General features: G+C 44.5%; 1 protein-coding gene across 3 annotated transcripts in view; it reads left to right on the top strand.

Moving 5' to 3' along the window:
• LOC106750098 (potassium voltage-gated channel subfamily H member 8) overlaps positions 1 to 21,144 on the top strand; it is a 49,124-nt gene extending 27,980 nt beyond the window's left edge. For 2 of the 3 annotated variants that reach the window (XM_014630188.1, XM_014630189.1), the window contains 12 exons: positions 317 to 444; positions 1,150 to 1,378; positions 5,253 to 5,416; positions 6,788 to 7,001; positions 8,970 to 9,149; positions 10,416 to 10,615; positions 11,586 to 11,835; positions 12,282 to 12,544; positions 13,471 to 13,622; positions 14,865 to 15,036; positions 15,859 to 16,240; positions 18,628 to 21,144. In XM_014630188.1, coding sequence (XP_014485674.1) covers positions 317 to 444; positions 1,150 to 1,378; positions 5,253 to 5,416; positions 6,788 to 7,001; positions 8,970 to 9,149; positions 10,416 to 10,615; positions 11,586 to 11,835; positions 12,282 to 12,544; positions 13,471 to 13,622; positions 14,865 to 15,036; positions 15,859 to 16,240; positions 18,628 to 18,830 — 2,537 coding nt within the window. In that variant the 3' untranslated portion in view covers positions 18,831 to 21,144. The remainder of the gene's footprint in view (positions 1 to 316; positions 445 to 1,149; positions 1,379 to 5,252; positions 5,417 to 6,787; positions 7,002 to 8,969; positions 9,150 to 10,415; positions 10,616 to 11,585; positions 11,836 to 12,281; positions 12,545 to 13,470; positions 13,623 to 14,864; positions 15,037 to 15,858; positions 16,241 to 18,627) is intronic. The other variant, XM_014630186.1, reaches the window with a different exon arrangement.
• The last annotated feature ends 1,002 nt before the right edge of the window (positions 21,145 to 22,146 follow it).

The raw sequence follows: 22,146 nt of genomic DNA, 5'->3' as shown, positions 1-22,146 counted from the left end.
AGTTCGTTATTATTAAGGAAGAGATTATGTTTGTTGCGTGTATTTGTACACTCTGCGAATTTTTGCAAATCACACGTAGAGAAACGTAGCGGTTTCACGGTTTGGTGGCTGTGCAAGTCGCGAGAAATGAAAAATGAGCCGGAGGAGGAGATCACGTTTTCGTCGGCAGTTCCTCGCCTGAAAGGCGCACGTATTTGCCTTACCTCTCTAGTTAACGTATCCTGCGCGATTTTTATTCCTTTCGGAGTCGCTTCTCGTATCTCCATGTCATTATGTGTAATCTCTCGTCCGGTAATAGCTCAATTTATAATTCCAGACTCGAATGGCAATATCGACCCTGAGGCACCGCCTTCCAATTACGGTAGAAGAAGGAGTCGCGCCGTCCTTTATCAACTGTCGGGCCATTACAAGCAGGACAATAAGCACAAAATTAAGCTAAACAATGTACGTTTATTCACTCCCTGCGATACGATCGCCGTCTCGCTCACGACGAAGGTTAAATTTAATGGGCAATGGTAATTAATCGATCATGAGAGTTCATTGAGCGCAATATGCAATTCGCGTCCGGGCGGGTCGATAATTAACGCGTCGCTTCGCGTCCGCGACTCGACTTAAATAATAACGATGCGTACTATCCGGCAGCTTGTTTACCGAGCAAACAACCGTTCCATTCTTCGCTGTTTCGGCCTCTTCTCGAATCACTTTGCATTTCGGACGGAAATTTGCATATTTACGTAAACTCGCACCCGAGAATTTCCCTCGGTAAAGGGAAGGAGAGAAACGCTTAAGGTAGTTGATCCGTGATTGGGTACTGTTAGAAAGATAATGGTTGATACAACACGAAAAAGCTCGACGAATCTGTGCTAAGTGTTTATTTTCTAGTATCCACCAACATAAATACTAGAATTTCGAAAATATAATACTGCTAAATTTTACGGGTTAGCTGTCATATATTTCAACCATTATCGAAAAGTGTATATTTTACATATCAATTTCCGGAAAGGTAGATGGTCGACGATCTTGTAATTTTTTTAAATAATATTTTTATAATCTTCGCACGCCGTACGGAGGTGACGGGCGAGAGGAAATCCGGCGACGTGCGCTCGGGAGTGCGACAAATTCTTTCTTTTACATTGCGTATCCTTCTAGACGCTTCTGCATTCCACTGCACCGCCTTTACCGGAATACAAAACGTCAGCGATCAAAAAGTCGCAATTTATTCTTAGCCATTACGGCGGCTTCAAATCCTGCTGGGACTGGTTGATACTCATCGCGACCTTTTACGTGGCAATAATCGTTCCCTATAACGCGAGCTTCATCAACACCGATAGGCCTACGATGGTCAGTGACGTTGTCGTCGAAGCGCTCTTCATTACCGGTGAGTATATATATATATATATATATATATATCTCTCTTTCTCTCTCCTACCGCCAATTTTCGACCCTCCTCTATGTATGTGCCCTTTAGACCTCTTTTTATCCCTTCATCCCGCCGATGAGATTCTCGTTTAATCCGTGATCCTCCGGTTCACGGTGATTCTTCGCGCGAAGCGTTCCCCGTGCCAGGTAACGCGACGGTGGCGGCTTTTTAAAGAATAAATATGATCCCGAGGCGTTTTTACTCCGACCTGGCGATTAATCACGTCCGAAGAATCGCGCCAAGTTGAATCGTCGGTGCGTTTCAATTTCACCGGCTGCGAATGAACAACACTCGAGTCTCGGTTTTCGATTTATTCGCGAACACGCGCGCGCGCACGCTCGTGCCTTTTCGCGAAAAAAATCCGTCCGAGGATTTCCATCACCAGCGGAATATCGATTGCTCCTTCTCTCTTTTTCTCTCTCTCTCTCTCTCTCTTTCTCCGTCTCTCCCTTCGCCCTCTCGTAATAATTTCACCGGGAAGGAAACAAGAGGAGAGGCCGTCCTTTCCTCCTTCGATTGGCAACATGTGGAGAGCTCGTTAGGCTGAAACTGAGAGCGGCGATCGGTTCACCCTATTTTTCCCCCTTAACGGCGGGATCTCGATTAACCTCGCTCGGGGTGACTTCTCTCGGTTGCGGACGACGCGACTCCCGCATCAATTGATTTGTCGTGCCGCGATGCGCGGACCGCCCGCGCCTGAATGAACGTCGCGCTCGTGCTCTGCGTCTCAAGCTCTACGACGAAGGGGAATCCTACCGTCAAATATACACCAGGCATCGTATGTGCCTTAACTTTGTAATTAAGGTTGCCTATGTGCGATTTTGAATTTTGCATGTATGTATAAGATCGGAGTTGGGAATCGCAGTAGTAAACTCTGGTAAAACTGGTAAGATGAAGATTTGTTTTAGGACATTGAATTAACTATATTTCAATAATGATAATAATAACGATGATGATTACGATAATCATGGCGGTAGTGATGATTGTGTACGGGGAGAAAAATATTAGATTTTCGTAGCTATAAATATCGTAATGAAAGAATTATAGTCTGGGGAAGCATTTTTCTAGCGACTCAGGTAGCAGGATGGCGTCTAAAGACGGTTTTAATTATGACGTTAGAGACGTCATTAAGACGTTATTAATACGTCACTTAAGGTCACCCTGCTACTTGGGAAGTGTCGGTGATAATAATCTTATATGATATTATTATCAGAGGAGAAACTTTTGTAGTACGGCCCCTCTTAATATCTTCGCTATTAAGTGACGAATTCTAACGATCACTTATGGAATCATTTAGTAGGTAACTGCTGTTACGCAGTGGCGTTGATATGCTAATAGACAATAGTCGGCATTTGTTATCGAGGTATACATTAATTTGCGCTTGGTGTACTTTTCCTTCTTTGAGCAATCGAGCGTCAATGAAACCATTTCGTTCCTCGGTAGCGAATCGCAGAAAGAAGTAGCTGGAAAACGCGCGTCTGGAACGTAAATCCGCCATAATTGTTTAAATTAAACAAAGCCGCTTTAACTTATCACCGACAGCGGAAAGAAAGCTCTTCCAGCGGCGAGACATATCGATTATGAAGGAATTTAACGAAGGACGAGTAGGGAGGGAAAAGGCTTTCGGAAAAACGACTTTCCATACTGAGCTTGCACAAGAAAAAGGGAAACACAGAGAAAGAGAGAGAGAGAGAGAGAGAGAGAGAGGCTTTCGATATCAAGTTCGAATCATATAACGTCGATCCCTTTGTATCATTTTTTAATCGGCCACAATGTCGCTCGTCGACGGTCGATTGATTTTAAAACTCGACACGAATGCGCTCCGACGATATTAATCGCGCGTATATCGCATGCGCTATGAATTCTGATAAATAAACAAACGAACATTTTCAATATTCGCTAACCGTTCCAGTTTTCGATCTCTAAGTGCCCAATGAAATTGTGTTGTCGCGAAGCCGCAAACGAGATTCAACAGGAAATTCGGCGTTGATAGTCGAGATACGGGATCATCGGAACGTTTCGTTTTTTTTATCGTTGCGCGCATACAGATGCAGGGCACGAAATATTCTAATAACGACCGGCGTAACACCGTTATCGTCGCAATTTTTGCCAGCGATTGCTCAATAACGCGACGTTATTTTTTCACCGATACGTGAAACGCTACGCGAACGCAACCGTCGGGCTTTCGCCGTTACATTCGTACATTATCTGTACAAATTATTACATTATCTGTATATTTGTACATTGCCGTTACGTTTGTACATTATCATAGATATTATGACGGAAATAAGACGACGATGCTCTTGATGAAAAAAGAAAAAGAAGGAGGAAAAGTAATCGAAAAAAAGACGTTACACATCGGCGAACAATGTAACGGAAATTGCGACGGCTCGTTACTCCCTGAGTTGACGATAACGAGTCGCTTTTTCAACAGGTAACGAGTAACCGTAACGAGTTACTTGGAAGAAAAAGAGTAATTTTCCCGGTCCCTCCGGGGGTATGTAATATAGATTACAATGTAGAATATCGACGCGTGCGTGCGTGCTAAAGCGCTCGCTCCCTCGCGCTACATACTCGGCCTGCGCGATATGTAAAATATCGACGATCCGAAACTTTTCAACGAGATTACTCCCGGATAAGTGGACGAGGAACGCGAATTTCGCGGCCGAAATCCAATTTGCAAACGAGATTAACAGGCATTCATCGCACAAAGCCGAAGTTTCGCCACGGCCGCTTGATATCTGCGTTTGCGCGAGCGGAAACTCGACGGGACAACAAGCGGGAAAGCCAGTTTCTCCACTTAGCTCGGGGCTCGGTTTAAACTATCCCCCCATTTGCATTCGCCCGCAATCGCGATTATTGTCGCTTCGGAAACGCTACTTTGCTCACCGTGCCATGCAACGCATTGACGGAAAAAAAAGAGATCGATCGATCGACGGTGCGGCGTGAAAGAGTGTTCATTCATAATGTTCAGTCACGGCGATTGGCCGCGATGATCGGCACTGTGACGTCATCGTGTCTCGTTAATTTGATAATTCGATAACAAAGAAGATATAAGTTGGCTCATAGGAAGCTGACGTAACTAGCTAATGAATATATATTCATCGTCAGTTGCATTTATTTGCCGTACTTTTGGTTACTCAAGTTTTACTCAAACTAAGGTGAATGTCCCATTTAGTGACAAAGTAACCTCGTCGTGAAAATAAGTCAATCAACTAGCGCATGATAAGCCAGAACCGCAAATATTAATCATTTTATCTCTCAAAAGCGTAAAATCAAGATAAAGTACGCGAAAAAGAAATGCGCGACTGTTCTCTCCGAGTACATTTTAGGATCCGGTTTCCATCACTTTTTTCAATCCTTTATTCGTGCGATTTAATTATCTTAATCTAAACTTTTCCCCCGTCTTAACTACTGAAAGTAAAATTGATGTTCAATTAAGTGAGATTTACAAATTAGCAAAGTTTCGCTCGCTTGATTTATTATTATTTATACCTCGATGGGGGGAACTGGCTCGCTTCTCCCAAACTTGAAGCACTAATAGATTTTTTTATCAGTATCGGCGGCGTTGACCTTACGGTCTACCTCAATTAGCACCTCGATGAAAGTTCCAAATCCACTTAACCGTAGAGAATCCGTCGCGATGATCTCTTTTAAAATCCCTCCTCGTTCGTAATTCGGTCCAGTGTTGGCGTTATATCAAATTCTCGAGCATTTGCATTTCCATTGACACGGATATCTTCTCCCTCTTCCATCCCGCCATTTCTCCCGTGAAAAATCGCAATCCTCTAACACGCACGTCGCGAATGAATACTTCATTATTCTTCCCCAGATATCGTTTTGAACTTCAGAACAACATACGTGAGCAGAAAGGGCGAAGTAGTCAGCAGTAGCAGAAGCATCGCCGTGAACTACGTGAAAAGTTGGTTCTTGGTCGACCTCGTGGCGGCATTGCCGTTTGATTTTCTTTATGCCTCAGACGTTTACAGCGGCGAGGTTAGTATTTTCCATTCTCCGGGCAGGTGTGTGTATGTGTGTGTGTCTGCGTCGGCTTGTTAGCCTCTTCTGCAAAGAGCAGTGGGTGATTTATAAAGAGCGAGATTGCGGTAACTTCCTCTTTTCCATAACGTTGAATTTGTAATCACCGAGGGAGATTGATTTCAAAACTTCCCCCTGCCCCGGCGGGCTATCCTTTTGATACCCGATCTAATTTAATTTCTCGCGAACAGACGGATAATGGTGATCATTTTCAACGATCATTCAGTTGCATTATCGAACGAGCGGAATATTCCGCCCCCAAAGTTGCGCGATAAATATTGAGGGCTGATTAGTACATTTTTTTCTAACTTTTCTTATTTTCGAGTATGTAAAACTAAAAGCATTATATATCTTGAGAAATACGCTGTGCAATCTAAAAATGGTTATTGTAACACCACTTATTATATATGCAGCGTCATCGTTTGTCATTTTAGAGCTGTATTAAAGATACTTACCTGCCCCGTGTACTAGCCCCCGGTCTCTCCTGTTGAAAAATCCATGATCTTCTCCACCAGAGAACTTTCGGAGACTTTGTGCGAGTTCGGAAATGCTAAATGGGCGAGATAATTAATTAATTATTCTCGCATCAAAGCGCGTAATCATCGCTAATTACGCGCTACGTAGGAATATGCTATTAGCAAATTACGCGTAGGAAAACTTTAAAGTAGATGCTTACCACCCGGCCCCCTCACTCTCTGCCGATCTCCCTCTCTGTCTCTGCGCACCGATCAAGTGCAGAAGTGAGATTGAAAAATGCGACACCAACGGTCTACGCAAAGATCTAAATCGGATTATTTCGAGCGTTTTCGCGACGATGCGGAGAAATATATACCGGTCGGGATGGTGTATTTGGTAAATGTTACCGCGTCCCGATATCAGTTTTGCGGTGATTAATAATTCCGAGCTTCCGCCGGCCCGGCGAAGTGAAGTTAAGCTGATTAATTCGTTCCGTGCGTAATGGGAAATCGATATATCTTGTGTCAAAATGTATTCTAGATTAATATACAATTTACATGAAACGGTTTCGCGAGAGAACGAGAGAGAAAGACAGGGAGAGAGAGAGAGAGAGAGGGGGACACAAGCGGAGAGAGTTCTCATAAAAGCGGGTGCGCGCGGGCCTCAGCACAACCATGTCCGGAATTATATGTTCATTAATTTCCACCGAATACGCGAAATAAACGAAATCGGCTTTTCCCCTCGCTCGGCCGGCAAAATGTGTCGGTTGAAATTGTCGGCGATTTGACGACTTGCGTACCGATTCCGCTTGGGATTTCGCGGGCGTAAATTGACGAAATAACGGACTCGCGAGCCCGCTTATTCGTACCGCAGGAATCGGCGCACAGCAACATACACCTGGTGAAGCTGACGCGGCTGCTGAGACTGGCGCGTCTCCTGCAGAAGATGGACAGATACTCGCAGTACAGCGCGGTCATCTTGACGATGCTCATGCTGTTCTTCATCCTGGTGGCGCACTGGCTCGCCTGCATCTGGTACGTCATCGCCGAGAAGGAGAGACTGCGTAACGACAAGGATTGGGATCTCGGTGAGTGCCTCGGCGGACGAATCCCTGAACGTTCGCGCGCGATCGCTCGGCGAAAGTAATTCGAAAGTAATTCGCAAGTGATTCAATCTCGCAGGCTGCCCTCGAAATTTCCCCGGGCGAAATTCCACGCGGAAAGTAGAGCGACGATCGGGTCACTCGAATTCGAGTGACTTTTCATTCATATGGAATGAATTCTCCGCGTTGGAATCGTCGGGCGAATATTTTCCCACGAGATTGAAGAGTGAAACCGATATATCGGGTTGTGTGCTAAATAATCTCGAATTTTTTCAGGTGTAATAAAACTATTGTGTTCTTGCGCCATTGTAATTCTGTGAAGCAATGTAGGTGAAGGATGACAGAAGATCGTAGATCAAAAATTATAAATCGTTTTATATTACGGTAACAAAAATACAATTGCTTCGTTTCGTCCGGCGAAAATTCCGAAATTAATAATCATGATAATAATCTCGTTAAATGAAATCTCGTTGAAATAATCTCGTTAATTCTCGTTAGTAATTAGTAATTTTCATTTACGAGAAAGAACTCTTCAGTATACATTAAAGAAATGTACACCGTGCGGGACACCTCGTACGTCAGAGAGTAGCTGATAGTTCTTTTCTTCCGCCGATTCTTTCGAGGCTAAGCAAATGTCTATATATCGAGAACAATCTGAGAATGGGCTTTGTGAGAGAGTCGTGAGGATCGCGAGCGGTACGCCATCCATCTCTCGACAAAGTGAGAAAGAGCAGAAGAGAGAGAGAGAGAAAGAGAAGAGAGCACGTCCGCACATCCAGTGCAGTGGATCGCACGGGTGGATTTTCAGCCACGGAGATCCCATCGACATGAGAGAGCTCATGCATGAGATTTGTAGGCATTGCTTTCCGATAGTTGTCGGGAAACTGTTTTACCACGAGGAGATAGAGAAACCTGTAGCACGGATGGAGACGCGGAATTCGTCGTTGCCGTGACGGTGAAACTCTGATAGAAATCGTAGATGCTCTTCTATCTTATCTGAAAAATGTAAAGCCCCGGCGGGAGCGCACGAAAATCAATGTACTCGCGCGAACGCGATCGACGTTTTTATTGAATTATACGGGGAGTTCCGTACGATAAGGGCGGGGTCGCTATTTTTCATGGAAGATGTGAGGAAAAAACGGCTGGACCGGCAAAATCCGCGGTCACCCTCGGTCAAAAAAATATGATGTCCGCTGACTAATAAATTACACGTTGGCGCAAATGAATGCCTAAAGGTACGAGTCCGTCATTGAAGCATATAAATACGTAAACAAGAGCGTTCCACTTCTGCCGCATTATTTTGACAAATTTCTCGGCCAATTTGGAGTCGAATTCTTCTCTAGCAAAAATACAGAGGTCCGATAATTTTCGAATTATGAGCTGTCGAGGGAAAAAGAGGGCAGAACTTCTCCGCGAGCTGAGCTTCCACAGATACCATAACTGCGTTCTTCAGCTGTTTCAGGCGGTGGTGAGTTTGCTTTATTAAACTTTCCCCGAAGGCTTGGTTAGAATGATACGAAATGTTAAAGATTGAACAGTCGCGAGGGGTGATTACCTGCTTCGCCGTTTTCGCCGAGGAAAAATGTCGTCGTCCTCGAATCTTTTATTAAAAAATAATGCGCGCTGGAAATGGGACATCCGGCGAATGAAATGATGGAACCTCGCTAAATTTTTAAGCGTCCCTCGAGAGAGAGGACGTTCATCTCGTAGACGACTTTTCTTCGAAGAGCAGGTGACACAGTAAGTGTGAAACGTATGCCGAGCAGCGTCCATGATGAATGGCGGGCTCGCCTTTGTCGTTGAAACGCCCCGCACGAGAGGCAACACGAGCCGGAGCGCTTCTCGTGGAAAGCGACATTCCCGGATGAGCGTCGGATACCGGGAACGCTGGCGGAATACCGCAAACGTAACTACGCACCGGAGCTCCGGAATCGTATAATTGACGTGTTCCAGGCTGGATACACACCCTGGCTGAGCGGTTGAAGATATCCGTGCAGAACGTCACGCACACGGAGAGCTACATTACGGCGTTGTATTTCACTTGCAGCAGCCTGACTTCCGTAGGATTCGGCAATGTTTCGGCGAACACGTTCTCGGAGAAGTTCTTCTCCATCTGCACGATGCTCATCGGAGGTAAGTGCATGAAATTAATGGTTCTTGCTCGATGAGTTCGTAGAGATTTTGCGAGAAACTCGAAGCCGATACCTCCATCCCGAGTCGAAATTTTGGTCCTGTATATATGTTAAGCTTTTAATTCTACAACGTGGTATAGATAATTTGTTATAATAGATATATATTCTATATAATAGAAACTTAAGATGGTAAAATAGATTCGATTTCAATTTTAATGTTTTTTTATTAATCTATAAGCCGTCTAGTATAAGTAGGCGCAAACTATCCTTAAGAGTAGCGTGAGAGTAGCATTAAAATTTCGACTTAGTATCAGACAAAATTTCTTTTTTTCTAATTTCTTCGATGACTTGCTATCGGAGAAAAAAAACAGTCAATGCATCTTTGGATAATGTTATGCCCTATAAAATCTATAAGAAATTTTTCATTGTTTTAATGTAATCTTTATATGTCTTTTTTTCGTTTTAATATTTTTTATGTTGCCATCTACGCTTCTGCTTAATTTTGTATAGTTCTTATTATTCCTCTCTTTTTCTTCTGCCTGTATTTCTTTTCCTTTCTTCTCATTTTGATAAATATTAAAAAAAGGGATAATTTCCCGTGAATAAATAAATAAGACGCATCAGCCTCCGCAAAAATCCCTGCGAACTTATTGAAACTTATCGAACGGCCCAATATTACTCGCACATAAGTCGTACGATTAATTAAAAAAAACTGACGGACCCATGAAATATATTTCATCAGCGTGCGACGAAAGTGCGTGACGATCGGAGCCGCGAACATTAGTCCGTCATTCGCTCGAAATCTCTCGGGAGGATGAAATCGTGATGAGTTTTCGTTTCCGAACTTTTTTCAGCTCTCATTTCCACCGATCTTTCCGATCCTCCTCGCTCTCTCTCTTTTTTTTCTCCCTCTCTAGGTGCGCTTTCCCCTTTAATTATCTTAATTCAAACCTCTTTCTTCCCTCGGCTACCACGAGTAAAAAATTAATCCCTCGCGCGTTCTCGCCGACCCGATCGAAATCCCGATGAAATCGCGGCTGTTATCTTTCAACGTTCAATTAATTCACCCTCGTTTTTCCCTCCGGGGCACCGGCGAGTCTACCACGAACTCGGACCAACACGAAGCGTTTCCCCGCGATCATTGAATAACATATTCCGACAACATCGTCACGCATTCAGCAACGGGTCGCGGGAGCGCGGGAACGGCGGCGGAGGGGGAGGGGAAGCAAGCACCATCGCATTGTACGCATACGATTTTACGTTCCAGCCTTGATGCACGCGGTGGTATTCGGCAACGTCACCGCGATCATTCAAAGAATGTATTCGAGGCGGTCGCTGTACCAGACGAAGCTGCGCGACCTCAAGGATTTCTTGGTGCTCCACCAGATCCCGGAGGAGCTTAAACAGCGGATGCAGGATTACTTTCAGACCATGTGGTCGCTGAATCACGGCATCGACGTGCACGAGGTAGGTGAAGTCGGACACGAGCGCGATTAGATCCGCGCGTTGCGCGATTAAAACGCGCGAACGCTGTAACATACCGCCGGAACATAATTGCGGAACCGAGTCATCATGTGCGTATTCGGTTAATTCGGGACGACCTTGTATCTTCACGTGGAAGAGAAAGAGAGCTCGCAAGCGATATATCGTATTAATAACAAATATTAAGGCTCAATGATGAGGAAAACGAATTAAATGTAGGCTGTTAGGCAGAAGGAATTAAATTTCGACATATGGATTTCGACATACTTTAATCCATGATAAAAGAATAAGGAACTAGGATTAGGGATATTGTGGAAACTCTATTCCTTATGATTTATGTGTGCTTTGCAGCGAGAAATCAACATCGAATCGACGTCAAATCGATGTCAAATTGACGTCGGTTCGATGTAATTTCGACAATTTCGACGTCGATTTGACGTTGATACGATGGTTCATTTCTCGCTGGGTCAAAGGGCTTGATGGTCGATTGGAAATTTCAAATATCTAACGATCATCGATATACAAATAAAAGCCAGTTTGAATCGATAGTTATCAAGAAAATGATAAAAGTGTTAACGACAACATTAGAGGTTTATTAGAAAATATTTAATAATTCGTGTAATGTTGTGTACGTTGTTGGAAAACATTTGATATCACAATAGTTTTATACTCAAATCTTAAACATGGTTTGGAAGAAATTAAAAATAGATGTTGAAAATAGGTCATTAACCATAAGAAATATGTGTAGAAAGCGTCATCTTTAGTTACAAGTATCTCAACTTCGAATGGTCGTTTTCTAACTTTACAGACCTGTAGATATAGTATTGCCATCAATCCTCAGACTAGGTAGGAGAGGACGAGGGGAGGGGAGAGGCGGGAAAAGGGTGGAGGAGTAACGGAACGAGGTAAATTTTGTTAATAATCGTTCGTTGTTGCGGAACGTGCGCTGCCGCAGACGCTGAAACAATTTCCCGAGGAGCTGCGCGGCGACGTCTCGATGCATCTGCATCGCGAGATCCTGAGCCTGCCGATATTCGAGGCGGCGTCCCAAGGCTGCCTGAAGTTGCTGTCGCTCCATATCAGAAACAACTTTTGCGCCCCTGGCGAGTTTCTCGTGCACAAAGGCGACGCGCTCTCCTACATCTATTACCTGTGCAACGGTTCCATGGAAGTCGTGCAGAACAGTATGGTGGTCGCGATTCTCGGTAAGCCATGAAGAGATCAACACTCGGCCGTATCATACGGTCGATCGATCGAGATTCATTTTTCGCAACGAACAGTAGCAACGACGCGGTTCCGCTACAACAGCAAAATTTTCCCGCGTGACGTACGTGACATCCATTCCTTCTTATGTCCTCAGCATTCGGACATTCTTCCGCTTCCTGTTATTTCTGTTCGTCTCCTTCTCGCAATGTACACGATTTCCCTATCTGTATCATCCTTTCGAATTTTCCCTCTAAGAACAGAGAACATTCTGAGAAGGCTCACCCAAGAAATGAAATTAAAAGCCTCTCCGGTACACCTTTCCCTTCGATGTTGTTTCAATCTGGAAGATTGAAACGCAACAATTTTCCCGACGAACCGATCCAAATCGGCTGACGATTTTTCGCGCAAAAGATAGTCGCAAGATTCGCGGGCGTGTCTTTTCAAGGGAAGGGCGACCTGGTGGGCTGCGACATAAACGTGCACCTGCAGCACGGTAATAACGGCGGTGGCACGTCGAGCTCCGGTTCGGGTGACGTTGTGGTGAAGTCTAGCTGCGACGTGAAGGCGCTAACTTATTGCGATCTCAAGTGCATACACATGCAGGGCCTGGTGGAGGTGCTGAGACTCTACCCGGAATACCAGCACGAATTCGCACACGATATACAGCACGATCTTACGTACAACTTGCGAGAGGGATACGAAGCGGAGGTAATTAACCCCACGTTACTCCCACGGGAGGTAAGGCGGAGATGGTGTAAAAAGCGTCAGGTGTCGCCTCGGTTGTAATGTTATACACCGGGGGATGTGTAACTAGCTAGCTATCGCACCCCGGCAAGCGATCAAAGGGGCTTTATGACATTTAAATATTTTTGAGAGGGAAGAATATTTTTAAAGCTCACGCGCGTGGGTACGTTGTGATACCATGAAAGCACCGGTACTAATATTGAGACGGATATTTGATCGAGAATATTGAAATCATTGGTGACATCAATATCAGAACAAAAATATCGATATTAATATTGGTATCGAAAACTCAAAAAAACTTAAAATTAGAGGAAGTACCAAAATCAGGGAAGTATTTGTCTTGCGATTCTGAAGGGTTTCATACGCTTAATAATTTTATTATGGTATAAATATACTTCCACTTTCCGCACTAAACTTCTTACGGTTTGTGATTTGAAAACCTTAGAAAGGATGCTAAGGTTCCCATGTCCTCGCTATGACTGTCCTTGTTTGAGCACACTGGAAGAAAGAAAGTGCTATATTCAAGTAAAATTTATTTAATTCGAATAAAATAAACTACTTCAATACTTCTTAGTAAATATTTATTTAGACGTAGCAAGTTTTTTTTTTCAGTGCGGTAATATCACAATGTCCTTATGCGCGCGTGGGGTGAAATTATTCGCAACGACCGAAAGGATAGACAGGACGGATGAACTGATGTATGGACGCGCGGGGAAAGTGTTATTATGCGCGTGTAATGGCGTTTCGATGTTTATCTGGACGCGTTGTACGCTGGAAAGGGAGATAACGCGACCCTTTAGTGCGCGATGCTCTCTCTACGGACTCGGTGTCCTTCATCTGTTTGGCGAATTTATCTGAATTTGCCTCTCCGTTTCTCGCGCGAATTTCAGCAGGAGTCCGACGTGAACGGCCCGTCGTTGACACTTCCCTCCATCAGCGAGGACGACGAGAATGCCGTTGAGGAGGGCGAGTCCTCGCCCTTATCGCCGCCGAACAAATCACCACTTCACACATCCTCGAGCCCGCGGCATGCCAAATTCAGGTAAGACGTCTAGACAAGGACGACGTGAATCTGTCTCCTCCGGTCTGTCGCGATATATCTACTGGATAAATCCTAAGTTAAGCACTTCATAGCTCCGGTCTACATGAGTAGACCATTGGCCAATGTTGAGTCAATGAAGTATGCTATTGGAGTATCACCCACACCATATCCTAGTCTTTTTCTACAACTGTCAACGTCTGTTTGAGAGAAGAGAGCGTAAATTTTAACTTGAGGCTGTAATTTTTTTTAATTCGCAAGATCAGATATCTCGACGAATTTCACCGAAGCCAACGAATCTCTTTTTTTTCTTTTTATTTCGTCCCGTATCGCTGGGCGTATAAACTATTAGTAGAGACGACCCAAGGCGAGAGAGAGAGAGAAGGGGGAGAAATAAAATCATGGGAGGTTCTTTTATAAAATATGAAAAAAAGAAGAAAGTCGAAGCGGCGAAAGCGCGTTAGATAAACGATGGCGGGATAAAAATTTCGTCGGCGCGGCGTAAAAAGGGCGCGATAATGGATAGCCCGTGAGCGCGAGGGAAGGAGAATGAGAGACGAGAGGGAGGGAGAAAAAAAAAGTTAATCTAGTGTGTGCGTCGGTACCCGACGCTTTCGCTTTTCCACCTTTTCCCGACTAAACATTTTCTCCCCGCGTTAGCCTACTTCTTCAAGGGCAGAAGAGCGGCGGGGGCGCGTCGTCGCTCCGCCTGCAATAATACAGACCCGAAGCGAAACGCCGAAAGTTCCCGCCGTCACTTGTAAATATAAAGACAATCCAACCGAACCGTGATCGGCGAGGCGGCTTTCATTCTCTTCTGCGCGACTCGGGATGTATTTCGTCGATTGTATCATTTGAGTGCAAGGAGAAAGTAAAGTAAATAAGAGTGACAGGAGAGGATCACGGATTCCCGGACAAACGCGCTCTCACGATATCGCGTCTGCAGCTCGTTCCCGAAGAGGAAGAGGGAGGTCCTCGCTTACGGGGGGGAGTGGGAGGAGAAAGCTAACGCGATTTTCCGCTCGGCGAGGCCCGGGGTTTTTCCCGAAAAGTCGAGCGTTTTACTCGGCCCTCGGATCCCGTCCCGTCCCTCATCCTGTCGGCCCTTCGTATCGCCGGCGAGTCGCGTCGGCGTCGTGTAATCCACTTTGCGAATTCCTTACTGGGGAATTTTTCGAGACATCGAACTCACGTTCACGTGCACGGCACACGACGGATAAGATTGATCTCGTTTGGGCGCATCAGGGAGGATTACAGGGAAGGCCGACGCGCCGGGAGGGGAGTGCTGGTGCGAGGAGGCAGGGCGGCCCAGGTGATCGCCCAGGAGTCCATGGAGGAGCATATCCGAGGATCGGTCGAAAGGTTGGATAATCAATTTTCCACGCTGCATCAGGACGTCGCGACGCTCAGCTGCGAGGTATGCCGGGGATTGATGGTGACCGGCGATTTTTATACGTGTATATATGTTATTAAATGATACACCTGTCGCAATTGTACGTATGCCGAAATCTTCTCGAAATCTCTGATATCTTTTTCTACAAATCGTCGATTGTTTACGAGTTGCGCTTTATTGATAGCAATACTGTTCACTAATATTTTCTGAGATTACATTGATCATTCCGCGTTGTTGTGATATTTCATAAACACAGAAGATAACTTCTTAAAACCGCAGTTGAGCGGGAAATATTTAGATTGAAAATGCTTATTATATATACAAAATTGAATAAAATTAAAGGCATCGAATTAATTTGTAAATCTAATATTATACGATGCTTAAAACGCAGGTAGATTTTTGTCCCAAATTTTCCGCCTCAAAAAAGCGGTCTTCGACAGTTTATTATTATTATTGTTGTTATTATTCAATATTTTTCATCACTTTTCTTACTCGTAATTTTTTTATTATTTTTATTTAAAATCTATCCGTTGTTGTAATTAAATTATTTAATCACAATCGTGTAAATACAATTTAATTTACGCAATTTATGTACAGTTTAATTTAATTTATATTCAGTTTACATTTGATTATTATTGCTGTTATTATACCGATGCCTCCCCAATTTTTCATTGCATCCCGCAGCGTTGGAGAATTATGGAAATTCATGGAAACAAAATATCGAAGAAAAATATAACGAATTATTTGATCGAGAAGAAAGCTCGCGAAACGAGTAACATCCCCGTAGCTCGCGAACTTGATCGAGAGGACCGCGAGATTGAAAGTCGTACCGTTCTGCTCCGGCAGGTGCGCAACGCCATCCAAGCGTTGCAGATGCTCGCCTGCTCACCCCAGAGTAACCCAAACCTGCCGACCCCGGCGAATCGCGGCAGCGGGGTCCTCGCTAGGAGCTCGTCCCATCCGCCGGACGCGATTTGCTGGAACCCGCCGGCGAGGCTGATCGACGCATCGACGCAGACCGACTGGCCGGTCGACCTGCTCGAGGCATGGGTGCGCGCGAATCCTCACAGGGTTCTCAAGATCCTGAATCTCGATCCGGACCTGCTCCTGAGGCTACATCCGCCCTCGCCTACGCCGTCGCCGTCTTCGCCCCCGCCGCCCCCGTACGAACCCCTGTCGCCATTGGTGGCCACGCCGCAACAATCGCCGTCGCGATCTCTAACGACAGGTAATTACGTTCTGAATGCTAGATAGGTCTCCTCGTTAATGCTCCGGCATTTGTAAGCGAGATCGCTGGGAAAGGGGTGAAGGGGGGGGGGCGACGTCTCGGGGATTTATTGACGAGATAGCTTGTAACATTGAGACGCTGTCTCGTTAAAGACTTGGGGCTTACGTAAAATGGGGAAAGGTGCTCTCCGTCGCGATGGAAAATAACGGACTTTATTGTAGCTGTGCTTCAGAAGAAATCAAGTAGTTTGTATACCCAAGTGTCCCGGTATTCTAAGATCGACGCCGGTAATGATACAGAGTCATCCGAGTTCACTGAGAAGAGGAGACTTAAAAATTTATTTGTGAAATATAAGATTTCACGGTACGTGAAATATAAGATTTCACGGAACGTTTGTTTAAATACGGCGAAATAAACTTTTATTGATAGCAGATGTGTTTTAGAACATATCGAAAGCGGTTCACGGTAGTTACAGCTATTTTGCGATTTTAGGGCCATAAAGTGTGCCTTTCGCTTTTTCATGAAACTCATATAGAGCTACTTGCTCGTTTCTGCGGGTTGTTCGGGCCTTCCGCGAAACTTGCAGATGTTTCCTCTCGTTATCGAAACTTTCGTTTCGCGACTGCTTCTTACGCGCCGCTCAGGTTAAACTCATATAAGTCGGCCAATTTTCGGAATCTTAACATGCTACAGGGCTTAAAATGTTCGCAAGATTTCAGCTTTTAGGAAAACGCGAAAGCAAAAGTCGATTTTTTGATATCTACAACCCGAGAATCCCCTTTAAAGAAGATAGGCTCCTTAATATCGTATCACGTTAATCTTGATTATAAATCCTGATCATGATGCAGATAGAGAGAAAGAGAGAGAGAGAGAGAGAAAGGGAAAATCCGTCGCTTCATTTTTTAATCCGCGACGGAACATAATGGATGTTGATATAGCGAGTTAATGCAACTTTCTTTATTTTTCGCCAAGGATTAAAACATAGAATGATAAATTTCTCTCTCTTTACCCTCCCACCCCCCTCACTCTTTTTCTACTCTCTTCAAACCGTAATGCGATAACTTACCGCTTCCATCGTGAACCCATTTAAAAAAGCGCGAGTTACACACGAAATGCGAGAGAAGGCGTTCCTTACGGAAGCAAGGTGTGCGCGTTTTCCCCTTCCGCCGAGGGAAATACCCGGCGTATCACGGAAGAGACGCATCCCGCGCGGATCGGGCGAGTCCGAGAGCCGTGCGATGCGATTTACCATCGCGGCCACCGCGTCTCAGCCGTTCTCGCGAATAGGAATATTCTTTTGAGGTGAAAATACTCCCCGGTGGCTGGCGGGAGTTTCTCCCGTTCCGTTTTCGCGCGGCGAACGCGTGACAGGTGGAGGCAAGAGAGAAGGAGAGAAATCACGCTGTGGGGGTCGCGCTCCGTTCCCACAAGAGATTTCCCGGGTGAAGGGTTACGCGCGGGGGTACGCTTGAACTTCCGAAGGGGAGTCCTTTGGCAAAGGGTACACCTTTCACCTTATCCTCCTACACGCAACGTCCCCTCGCGCACAAGTCACTCGCATATTTGTCACGTATGCGTATCTCTTTTCCGGACGGTTCTACACCGCGACATTTCCTCTCGCGCTGGAAATATCCCCAGTTCGAAATTTCGAACAAGTTCGCTAAAAGGCGATAGAAATTATTTACATGACAATCATCGCAATCGCGACTCGACTCTCCGGTCGAAAGTACGATGCTGAGTTTTTATAAGATAAATTCCTTATGAGAAGTTTGCTAGTCTTCCTCATCGCTTCCGTCGTGTCTGGATATAATGAGGTGTGATAGGAGATATGATAGGATATTATATGATATGAGACGGTGTGATGTTGTATGATTAAAAGTAGCAATCAAGATTCGCACAATATGATACAAGTTATACGATAATTTGATGTGATATGATTAAAAATAGCAATCAGAATTCATATATGATGTAAATGAAATAATGATTTGATATAATATGATATAAAAGTAGCGATAAAAATTCGCACATCATATGATACGATCCAAATTATCAATTAATATTAGTATGATATAACATGACATGCCAAGCTGTCAAAGTGACAGATTATCTGAGTCAGATAATGAAATTATCTGATCAGATCAGCAGCCACAATGAATACGAATATCCACTATACGAATAATGAAAAAGGGCCAATGAGCATTGGTTTGTCAAATCTTAAGGCTTTATGACAGTTCAGAGTGCTGAATAACGAACGTATCGACGTAACGTTCGCTCGCCTTTCGTCACGGTTTCACGCCTCCATTCTCTCCGACGGAAAGTAGCAGACGGTGGATAAATCCTTCCCGACGTCGACGTCGTCTGAAACGTCTGTAATTGATCGATTTCAGGAAACGACAGCTACGTCTTCGAGATAAGCCGCGACGTTTCGCACATTCCACGCTTCTGCAGGCCGCCGAACTCAGCCTGGAATCCCGACAACAAGCAGTCGCACCGCTTCAGCGCAGGTGACGCCGACAACGCGTCCTTGTACCAGGCGCTGCGACGTCTTCCGGAGTCACGCTCATTAAAGTTCGATCCGTACGACAGTTGAGCTGGTATTTGCTACGAGCTCGCGGTATTCGCTGATGGACGAACGAGGCAGACGGAGGACGACGAAGGGGGCATCGCCGAGGCATCGTCGTCGAGAACCGCCGAGCGTCGAGCTCTCAATTAACCCCATCAAGTCTCACTCTAATCGGTTACGGGGAAAAATTCTTCGCTGGCCCGGCAAATTGTTTGTTGTCACTATAGCGACGGCAAAAAGATTTGTTAAGAGCCTCAATTGCTAATTGAGCCAGGTAAATTCAACCACTATCGCAGTGACGTTTCACGGCCGAAACGGCGAAATTATATTTTCCGTGCAACAAATCTTTTCGCTGTCACTGTGTAGTGACAAACAGTCTGCTGTGCCAGCAGACGAATTTTCTCCGTGGCAAAACGACCTCGCGAATATTATTACTGATCGACGACGACATGTCGTGGTGAGCGTCGTGTACGACGCGACCGAGAACGACAGCGCTCTTTGTTTACAGATCGGGAAGAAAAATGAGGGAAACGATCGATTCTCCGTCTCTCTCGACTGTCCGATTGAGATTTCATTCGGTGACTTTTCCGTTCTCGTCGCTCTTGTCGAATCTGTTTATATAACGCTGCGACATTCCGCGCTACTTCGCAGTCCGTAACAGCGGGCTTCGGCGAAATCATCTCCGAGTGAAGAATCGACGCACGTGAAAAATCGACGATACGAGCCGCGTAAATAAGTTTGAACTTGACTGACGACGACGATATGACGACGACGACGACGAGGACGCATGTCGGACGGAGGGCCCGCGCTGTTTCAAACCACGGCCGGGTCGCGCATGCAAATGCGAGACCGCAACAATCGCTCGTTTGCGCGATAGATGTAACGTTTACGTTTCCCCTCCTCGATAACGTTAATCCGTAATTTCGTTGCACCGCTTAACTCTCGATCGCAGCCACGAGCGTCGAAATTGCGCCGCTCGAACGCGGCCGACTCTTTTTTTCCGCCGGTTCGATCGCAAAACCAGACGAATTAAAGACTGATACTCGCTCGTAACACACGCGTAAACGTGACATTGCATATCAAAACGCACGTGTTTCCGCTTTCGCGTTCGAGCGGGGGCGGAAAGTGAAATACTGTGTTAACACAAACGTTCTTTCCGATAACCTTTCGCCACACGTGAAGATGTTCAAATGTTGTTCCATTGGAATATCAACGTCTCGTTTATTGCAACGGGCATAGTTCGTTAATAATTTCACCATTCATTTTTCACGATCGATAAACATTGAATGAAATATTATACTAGAGGCTCGCGAAAGCGCGTCGGGTCGAATTGCAGATATTATTGGCTCGAAGGATTAATCATTTTACAGACGGGGATGAAATAATTATGAAAAATGGCGGTGGAAGAGTAACGACGGCGGATATTTTAATTGAACGTGGCGTGTCTTGTTTCTTTGCCTGGATAAATTAAATTAATTAAATTAATAAAATAAATAAAAATGAAAAAAGTCGACAGAAAAAAGAAACACGGCTGGAAATTCGACAAACTTTCGCACGAGCCCCTGATATTAATATATAGGGTGTTTCAAACATGTGGGCATTATTTCTAAAATTATATCAAATACGATAAATAACAGGATATCAGATGGGACAAATGTTTATATGAACTTTTTGTGTTACTTTTACGTTCTAAATTTATTTCTCGATTATCGAAATTATGTGAAATTATATGAAATTATGCTCACATATTATGTGAAATTACGTTCGCATATTGTGAAATATTCTATATACCTCATATATATCACACAATGTAATCCTTCGACAAACCCTCCCAACGTTTACTTTGCGGTCGATAAACAACGGATGATAAAATATCGCTCGGGAATTTTCGACGTTACATCGGCGTATCTGTCGGTAAGGCGAAATACTATCGAAATGCCGCGCATTCGAGAGTTAAAGGATGCTTCGAATTATCCTAGGCATTCCTCACTGCCAGACAGGATAAGAGCTGACTTCATGCATCTCCCCGAACTGTTCTTTCGTTCCCAACGACAAACTATTTCACCGAGTACCGCTGCTTGAAACGAAGGGAAAGAAGAAGCAAAAAGGAAAAAAAGAGAAACGAATTCTCTCGCTTGTGTCATTCCGCGCGCGTTATCCTCTTAACTGGTTTAACGGTTGCACACAATCGTGTGTTAGAACGTTATTAGCGCGCTTCGGATGAGAAATAAGAAGAGAGACTATATTAAAAAAAGTGTTGCATTCAAGTAAACCATTATTCCGATAGTTCCGAGCAAATTTTTACTTGGCTCAAGTAAATTTTACCTGGATCAAATATTTACATCTCAATAAGTAAAAAAAATCATTAACACAACATCATTACAATGATATTTTATAACATGTAACGTTTTCAAATATATAGTTCTTAATGTTGTACATAACGTCATTGTTAGTATTATATTATCAAGTTACAGTTTGAAAACATTTATAAAATATTATGTTAGAATTGTTGTAAAATCCATGTAAAATCAATGTTTCAAATGATTGATTTAACCTTTCTTGCTTACTGAGTTTCCTTGAATGAATGTAACCAAAAAGTGCAAAATTCAAGTAATATTTACTTAATGCAAGTGAAAAATTTGCTCAGAACTATCGGAGTAATCATTTATTTGAACATAGCACTTTTTCGTCAGCGTATCCGAGCATCCGACATTTTACAATTCGCTTCTGCAAACGCCGTCTATGTGAAGATAATTGTATTCTAGCGTTTTTTCTACTTAAACGTCAAACGCGACACGCCGTTTCCTTTCTCCTAGATAGTCGTATACGCGCGAGCGCACGAGCGTGCGCTCTCAGTGCTTGATGAAAAGGGACAGAAAAAGATGAAAAAAAAAATCAACAAAAAAGGACACCGGGTCTTCGCGCTGATGATGATGAAACGCATTAATTGTTAAGTTGCATGTCTCCGTCGCCGCTTCAGGAGAGAGAGACGCGATTCCACGTTTGTGTGTGTATGTGTGTGCGTATGTATATGAGTGTGTGTGCGTTTTATTCGCGCGGATCGGAGTCGTTAATCCGAAAGGAGTTTATAGGAGTAGCAATAATGTGCACGACACATTCTCGATGTACACCATCTACGTCCAATCTAGAGTGTAGAGTTCGTTTTTAAGTAGATACAGACGAGACATTAGAGATAAGTTAGTAAAAACGGCACGTCGTCGCGCGGCGAGGGACGACGATAATTTCGGAGGAGCAGTAGGAGGAGGAGGAGGGGGGGAAGGAGCGGAGGTGGATATAATTCTTGGCGCTGAGTGTGGGTGGGCGGGTGTGGGTGTGTACGTGT

This window comes from Dinoponera quadriceps, unplaced genomic scaffold, assembly GCF_001313825.1.
Source record: "Dinoponera quadriceps isolate SergipeBrazil2010 unplaced genomic scaffold, ASM131382v1 scaffold4444, whole genome shotgun sequence".
Classification (NCBI taxonomy): domain Eukaryota; kingdom Metazoa; phylum Arthropoda; class Insecta; order Hymenoptera; family Formicidae; genus Dinoponera; species Dinoponera quadriceps.
Note: the sequence above shows the minus strand (reverse complement) of the source record. Positions and strands in the feature narration are given on the sequence as shown.